Source organism: Mizuhopecten yessoensis, unplaced genomic scaffold (genome assembly GCF_002113885.1).
Source record: "Mizuhopecten yessoensis strain PY_sf001 unplaced genomic scaffold, ASM211388v2 scaffold4121, whole genome shotgun sequence".
Lineage (NCBI taxonomy): Eukaryota > Metazoa > Mollusca > Bivalvia > Pectinida > Pectinidae > Mizuhopecten > Mizuhopecten yessoensis.
Window position 1 is genome coordinate 1588303 of NW_018405386.1, and position 9043 is coordinate 1597345.

The window sequence follows — 9043 nt, forward strand, 5'->3', positions numbered from 1 at the left end:
TAATAATAAATGATTAGAGATACCACAACTGCGGTACAAATTTTACAAACAGTTTTCAGTAATTTATATCAGTATACCATAGCTTAGCAATGTCCAAAACCATATTTAGTTAAAATCCACTCTTAACTAGGCCGAAAAAGAAAAACTGACGAATGGACGACGGACAAGGACACGGCGTTTGATAGAGGTATCACAAATCCTTATATATGTATCATGTAATAAAATAGAACACCACGAATTAATATAATAACCTTAATGATGATAACGTTGACCGAATGTATCCAAAGTGTTACATTCAGTGCGGTACTCTTAAACATACACCTTGACGGACCACATCGCCACCTGAACACCTTTATTGATCCCTACACAAACACACACCTGAAATGACCACACACACCGCGAGCTGAATACTTTGAGTGATCCCGACCCAAATACACACCTTAACTGACCACATCGCCACCTGAACACCTTGAGTGATCCCCACCCAAACACACACCTGAAATGACCACTACGCTACTTGAACACCTTGAGTGGTCCCAACCGAAACACACACCTTGAATTGCCACACCGCCACCTGAACACATTCAAAGATCCCGACCCAAATACTCACCATGGATGGCCACACCGCCACCTGAACACCTTGAGTGGTCCCGATCCAAACACGCACCTTGAATGGTCACACCGCTACCTGGACACTGAACAATGACCCAAGCATACACCTTAGATTGTCATTTAAGTTGTCCAGGTTGAAACACAGATATGAGCAATATCATACTACTTGGATTACGTCTGGGGTCTTGATTCAACCTTGGAACTATAATCCAAGTGTCATATGAAGGCTCTAAATGATTAGGATCCCGCGCTATAAACATATAAATGTTGGCTGAACATGAACGGGTATGAGCAATATCATACTACTTGGATTAGCCCCGGGGTCTTGACTCTCCTTTGGAGACTTAATACAAGTGTTATATCCAGGTTCTACATGGTTTGTTTCGGGGTTATTTAAACCATATAAACAGGTCTCGACCGAATTTACTATGAAACATCTGTAGTCCTCAGGGCATTGAAGTTAATTGTTGGGTGAAAGTAGAGTGTAGATCCTCCTCCAAACACCTAATGATCCGTTTGTGATGATTTGTTTTCACATGATTAAGGTTTTTATTCAAAAACGAAAATAGGTTCGGCGAAATATTTGTTAAATTTTATTGCATAAGGTTCAAATATCACATATAAACTAGGAAAACAGGCATACTAAGATTTTTTTTGACAAAGTACATAATTCATCAACATTATTATATAGTAGTGGTTCACGTATGACAAAGAACACAATACATAACTGGTGGATTACTTATGACATTGTACACTCTACATCAATGGTGGACCATGTATGTAATAGTACACTCGACATCAATGTTGGACCATGTATGACATACTTCACAATGCACCAATGGTGGACCATGTATGGCATTGTACAATCTACATCAATGGTAGATCACACATTAGTACACACATTATCAATGAGATTTCTAATAACTTTATACACAATGCAGCAAGGGACATAACTTATGACATTGTACGTAATTCATTAGCATGAATTATGTATGACTTAGTTAACTCATCACACGAGATTACAACCATATACAGTGCTCATTTGTTTGTCATGGTCTCTGCTTAATAAGCCTATATATGAAATAAGAAACGAGCGACCACAATTACACATCTCACACTCTAATAATAATACAAATATACATAAACTGTTTATATCATATTTATAGCATTGTTATAACCATGGTGATAACATGAGTTGTCACTGGCAACTGACTGTGACATATTGTGAGGTATTAAATGTAAATAAAGATAAGGTATTCAAAAGTGGTCATAACAAAAGTTGAAAATACAAGTTAGAATTTATAGGATTTTATANTGCCTTGACGTAAATTTGCCCGGCGATTTGGGATGCTACCTGGGAAGGATCAAAGATGTTGAGTGTGGTATTGGACTGGTAGGTCTGTGTGGCTGTTCCTATGGTAAATGTCACGGTTAGTGGGGACGCAGTCAGAATCTGTTCAGAAATTCTTGAGTAATCCAGCTTATCATTGTCGTATGATATCTGAAATTTTTAAAAAAAATGAATATTTGTTAATATCGTAATTCGTATAACAGTGTCAGGTGAAATGATATTTCACAACAACACGATAACGACACCAAATTGTTTCTTCTATGACATATTCATCAATCCATACTTTGGCCAATGAAAACGTCACAAAGCGCACTTAATCTGTTACGGTCACAATATACCTTATCAAATCAAACAACAATGATTTAATGGATGTAATTTCCTTATGATCGTTTTATGTTATATTTGTAGAAAGTTTTTGCGAGTCCTGAAGGATTTGCATGAACGACAGAATGAACAAGAAGAATTTCAGTACTGACCTTAGTGATTATAGGGTTGGTCAAGACCTTTGACCACTCATACAATTTGGACATCCTGGCAAGGTCGTCAACTATCTGTTGTTGCTGCGTGGTGAATGTAGCCCCACAAACTGTGAAGGGAATTGAAACGAAATATAAAAAAAGTCATTTAAGAAGTCTCAAATGCGAATGTTATATCACTGCATAAAACTAGCATTCGGCATCATTAGTAGTAATAAGAAACAAGAATTACATGAAAACAACAGGAAAATTTAAAAAAAAACTTCCGAGGCCGACTGTTAAACAGGTGCGATGTGTGTGTGAAATGTGTTCTCATGAATGTGTTTGCTTCGTGTTTTGTGTATGTGTACATGATAGTGTCGTACTAGTTTGTGTCGTGTTGTGTGTATGATACTAGCTTGTGTCGTGTTTTGTGTATGATACTAGTTTGTGTCGTGTTGTGTGTATGATACTAGTTTGTGTCGTGTTGTGTGTATGATAGTAGTTTGTGCCGTGTTTTGTGTATGATACTAGTTTGTGTCGTGTTTTTTGTATGTGTACTAGTTTGTATCGTGTTTTGTGTATGATACTAGTTTGTGTCGTGTTTTGTGTCTGATACTAGTTTGTGTCGTGTTTTTTGTATGTCTACTAGTTTGTATCGTGTTTTGTGTATGATACTAGTTTGTGTCGTGTTTTTTGTATGTGTACTAGTTTGTGTCGTGTTTTTTGTATGTGTACTAGTTTGTATCGTTTTTTGTGTATGATACTAGTTTGTGTCGTGTTTTGGGTCTGATACTAGTTTGTGTCGTGTTTTGTGGATGATACTAGTTTGTGTCGTGTTTTATGCATGTGTACTAGTTTGTGTCGTGTTTTGTGTATAATACTAGTTTGTGTCGTGTTTTATGCATGTGTACTAGTTTGTGTCGTGTTTTGTGTATGGTTTGTGTTATGTTATTTTGTAGATGCACTAGTTGTCGTGGTTTGTGCATGACCCTAGTTTGTGTCGTGTTTTGTGTACGTGTACTTGTTTGTATTGTGTATGATACTAGTTTGTGTCGTGTTTTGGGTATGATACTAGTTTGTGTCGTGTTTTTTGTATGTGTACTAGTTTGTGTCGTGTTTTGTGTATGTCTACTAGTTTGTGTCGTGTTTTATGTATGTGTACTAGTTTGCGTCGTGTTTTGTGTATGGTTTGTGTGATGTTATTTTGTATGTGTACCAGTTTGTGTCGTGTTTTTTGTATGTCTACTAGTTTGGGTCGTGTTTTGTGGTTGTGATCGTGATTCTGTCGTGTTTTGTGTATGTACACTGGTTTGTGTCGTGTTTTGAGTATGGTTAATAGTTTGTGTCGTGTTTTGTGTATGATCCTAGTTTGTGTCGTGTTTTGTGTATGTGATCGTGATTCTGTTGTGTTTTGTGTATGTACACTAGTTTGTGTCGTGGTTTGAGTATGGTTACTAGTTTGTGTCGTGTTTTGTGTATGGGTGTTTGTTTGTGTTGTGGTATTTTTTAGGTGAACTAATTGTCGTTTTGTGTATGATACTAGTTTGTGTCTTGTTTTGTGTATGATACTATTTTGTGTCGTGTTGTGTGTATGATACTATTTTGTGTCGTGTTGTGTGTATGATACTAGTTTGTTTCGTGTTTTGTGTATGATACTAGTTTGTATCGTGTTTGGTGTATGATACTAGTTTGTGTCGTGTTTTTTGTATGTCTACTAGTTTGTGTCGTGTTTTATGTATGTGTACTAGTTTGCGTCGTGTTTTGTGTATGGTTTGTGTGATGTTATTTTGTATGTGTACTAGTTTGTGTCGTGTTTTTTGTATGTGTGCTAGTTTGTGTCGTGTTTTGTGTATGATATTAGTTTGTGTCGTGTTGTGTGTATGATACTAGGTTGTGTCGTGTTTTGTGTATGATACTAGTTGTTTGTGTCGTGTTTTGTGTCTGATACTTGTTTGTGTCGCGTTTTTTGTATGTCTACTAGTTTGTATCGTGTTTTGTGTATGATGGTAGTTTGTGTCGTGTTTTTTGTATGTGTACTAGTTTGTGTCGTGTTTTTTGTATGTGTACTAGTTTGTATCGTTTTTTGTGTATGATACTAGTTTGTGTCGCGTTTTGTGTATGATACTAGTTTGTGTCGGGTTTTATGTATGTGTACTAGTTTGCGTCGTGTTTTGTGTATGGTTTGTGTGATGTTATTTTGTATGTGTACCAGTTTGTGTCGTGTTTTTTGTATGTCTACTAGTTTGTGTCGTGTTTTATGTATGATACTAGTTTGTGTCGTGTTTTGGGTATGATACTAGTTTGTGTCGTGTTTTTTGTATGTCTACTAGTTTGGGTCGTGTTTTGTGTTTGTGATCGTGATTCTGTCGTGTTTTGTGTATGTACACTGGTTTGTGTCGTGTTTTGAGTATGGTTACTAGTTTGTGTCGTGTTTTGTGTATGGTTTGTGTTATGTTTTTTTGTAGATGCACTAGTTGTCGTGGTTTGTGCATGACACTAGTTTGTGTCGTGTTTTGTGTACGTGTACTTGTTTGTATCGTGTTTTGAGTGTGTGTACTAATTTGTGTCGTGATTTTTGTAAATGGGTCGTGTTTTGTGTACGTGTGCAATTTAGTTTCATGTTGTTTTTTGTATGTTTGCATCATGCTTTGTGTATTTAAGCAAGTTTTGTAGAGAACATTTTACGGTTATCATTTACTGGCGTGCTTTTACTGCTTACATAGCGCACTGAGGTGACAATTATTTTATACATACATTCTTTAAAATATTGTGTTGTTAACTACGGGAATCCTAAAATATAGGTCGAAGCGTACCTGACTGGAATATTTCTGCCTCAGTCTTGGTGGTGATGTCAATTTGATCACACACCGGACATACGCTTGCCTGTCGCCTCATTCTGTTCAAAAGGGAGGTAGATCGTCTACGTCTACCAGAAAACAGACCTGAAATAAACCACAATACCAACAATAATAACAATACTAATTATAAACAACATTGCCAATTTTCGTGCAGTGAAATATTCGTCCGTCATTTGTAAAATTCATATTCGCCCCGTATTAATTTCACCCCATTACATGCTATTTCTATAATGATATGTTCTATACTTATATTTGAGATTGTGGGTTAATGTCCACAGATTGGAAAGTGCTACCTTGTCCAGAGTTTGGAAAGGGCTATTTATAAATAAAAGATAGAATGATCGTTTCAGGATAATCAAAGAATGTCTTATCTTTATTGTTCCATGTTTTATTTGAGTAGTTTTCACGTGGTATATACCTACCTCCGATACTATTCCCCAAGTCAGACAATCCACCAACAATTTGAGTACCGACATCCGGAAGTGACGACATGACATTCCTTAGACCACTCAGAGCGGAGGTTGCGCCAGTTGAAATCAGATCAGGGAGGTTATTAAGTTTGGAAATAGTTGCCGTTCCAAATTTGGTAACACCGTTAACAAATCCACCGGAAGTACCTATTGCGTCCGTAATGGCTGCACCAAGATCGGTGAATTTTTGTCCAGCTGTGCTCAATGCCTTCTTAACTTCAGACACAGCTTTTTCGGCTTCATTGCCCAAGAAACTTCCGATACTTTTCAATGTAGATGTAGTGATTTTTGCAAATTGCTGACTTTTGCTACCCATGATGCCACCAAGATTCGCTATGTCTTGACTTGCTCCATTGAAAAAACTCTCCATGGCAACGACAGGTTTGTTGAGTTCGGAGACGATGCTGCTGAGCACATTGCCTGACGGTGCTGTAGCTCCAGGATTACTAGAAAACCCACAGTACCACACAAGTCAGTATAATATATCTCCGTCTATGATAGCGTTTTGGTTGCGTTAAAATATTAAAAACTTGACTATTATAACGACTTTTATAATGTTATTCAATTTGACAATAAACAATATATATATATATATATATATGATATAAGATACATTGTTCTTCCCTTCATAAGCATTATATTCTGCTAACTATTTGTCTATGCTAGGGAAACAATAATCAATATTAATTGATTTAATTTCAATACTTTGTCAAAAAGAAATGTAACAATCCAATGCGGAGAGTAATACTGTACACAGGTTTGTTATTTTCATAGATTCTTGAAAAACATCAAAGTTCTTTATCGTTTTCTGTCTCCTTTTCTCTCTCTACTTTCTGTCTTTCGTATCTACTTTTGCTTTTTCAGAAGTATCTCCCTAGGAGCCCGTCCTCATTTGACCCCGGCTGTTGCAAGGACGTTAAACCACAAACAAACAAACAAACAAACAAACACACTTCGTCTCTTACCTTGCAACACATGTCTCGCAGTTGACAATGGTTTGATTAATTTTTGTTTCACAATCCAGAATCAGGTCCTGTTGTCTGGCAAGAGTGACATTTACATTGTTTAGGATTTTCAGTATGAGTAACCCTCTTACTTCGTTATCAATATCTAAAAGAAAAAATACCAAATTACATTTTAATAGGTTAACACATATTTTCTAGTATATTTCAACAATAATACAACTAAAATATATAACTACTACCCAAACAAATGACGTATTTATTTATCCTTTTTGTACTTTTTTCTCTCATCACATGTAAACCAAACGTAATTAATGGTGACGTCAATGTTCTGCCAATAACATAAACCGCGTTATTATCATTGATACTAGGTTAGTAAATAGAAGGTCCCCAACAAAAGGGGGGTTGGTTATCGTGTTTATCTCATTCGAGTTAGTAGATGTTCAAGTTGCATAAAGACAAGTGGTTTACCGAGCTGGCTTCATGGCATATACATGTGACCGATTTGCGTTCATATCAGCATGAAATCGAAAAACTATCATTTAATCTTTATATGATTACAACATATGATCACTAACCCTGTAGAGTTCTAGCGTTCACATCCACTGGTGTAGCTGCCAGCAATCCATGTATATAACCAAACACGACGAAACAGACACTCAGATACATCTTCATCAAGATCATTATTTAAATCTGAAACACATGGAATAAAGAAAAGTTACAAAAGATTTGGAATCGCCTCTGTAAATTATAGTTTTCAAGACGAACGAAAAACCGGCGTTTTCGCAAATGAAAAGAAAACAGTATGCATGTTTCTCTCATGTCGTGAAACGAGACATGTTCTGATTCTGAAAAAGAATGCATTCCACTGTCATCTATATTGGGATATTAATAAAAAAAAGGTTTTGATTTCGAATATTTTCAATCCTACGACAAAGATACACACAATTTACATATTTTAATGTAAATATATCAAATGAGTCAAAAATATTTCGAATGAACTAATTCTGAATACTAGTAGCATGTCAAGTTTTTCTCTCATTTTTAAATACCAAGTATTTCATAATCTAGCTTCTCATCAAGACAATATACTGTAAATCTCCATTATAAGCCTGATTTGAAAATAGGCTTGACTTGAAAGTGGGCCCGACTTTAATGCAGTTAAACATATCTCGGAAATTAGCCGTCTTTGATATCAGGACGTTCTTGAAAACATGCCATGGTTTCCAGATATATGAGCCACATTTTCTCTGTCGGTCTGAAGGTTTTTCAGCTCACCATCATATAACGTTATTTATTATTGCAATAAGTTGATAAAGGGTAAAAATAACCAAAAATATGTACAACAATGCCTGGAAAATCAGCCGACCTTGAAAATATGCTCGTGATTCCTTACTGAAAGTGATAATAAGTGGCGGCTTATTTTCAAAATTGTATGGTATATACATCAGAAGAATTTAAACATACAATAAACAAACTTATATACATATTTATACCAAAAAAAGGCTACCATTTAGAAACAAAGGTAGCCCCGGACACTTACCTTCTGTTCGGCGTGACCTCAGCAATACTGTTCTTAAGTATAACTTCTTACCACTGGAAAAATCTTTATATAGCCCAATGGGATATCATAAAAACCCTAAGGGGATAGTAGTTCTCGGGACATTTGGAACAAACAAGACCTTCGTCACACACGACGGATCGTAGAATACATCAATGGTCAACTGGTCAAGTGGTCAACTTGTCCATCATTATAAACAACAGTTAGCTTCTTTATACGGCATAGTTTGTTTGCAAAAGTAACAAAGTGGTGGGTGATAAAATAAATTAAATTTGCGAAATTGCGTTAATGATATATAACAAAATAAGTCAGTATCATGCTACTTTTAATAACATAAGAAAACACTGTAAAATGAAGCTAACCAGTCGGAAATTTGGGAGCGTCATGGGTGGCCTTTATTTGTCTTAAGACTTGTTTATCATTATAATGTGACCAGACAATCGGAGGATATGTTGTCAAATTTAATATATGTATTGTTTTGTTGTCGCAATTAAGCTTAGCAGCAATTGTTAACAGAAGAAATATCTATTCCATTGAGATAACCGATCTGAATTTTGAACTTCATGGTGAAATATTTATTATACAAAGAAAGTAAACAAGGCTTTGTATATAAAAGATGGTGCACAACACACTGGTCAGCAAATATAATGGACAGCGGTCAACGCGGTCTGACGTCAGGCCTCGGACAGATTAATGATTCCTAGAACAGTATAACTGTCGGACAAAGACGAATGTTTATACACAAAGTAGTTAGGTCTCGTATATTTAATA

General features: G+C 35.9%; 1 protein-coding gene across 1 annotated transcript; it reads right to left on the reverse strand.

Moving 5' to 3' along the window:
• Positions 1 to 1921: 1921 nt before the first annotated feature.
• On the reverse strand, positions 1922 to 8334 carry LOC110448625. The gene is made up of 7 exons (XM_021494982.1): positions 8255 to 8334; positions 7290 to 7404; positions 6715 to 6859; positions 5702 to 6195; positions 5235 to 5363; positions 2440 to 2549; positions 1922 to 2113 (listed from the first exon to the last, which is right to left on the reverse strand). Exons 2-7 carry the CDS (start codon positions 7393 to 7395, stop codon positions 1922 to 1924), a joined length of 1176 nt encoding a protein of 391 aa, XP_021350657.1. The 5' UTR covers positions 7396 to 7404; positions 8255 to 8334.
• Positions 8335 to 9043: the final 709 nt, after the last annotated feature.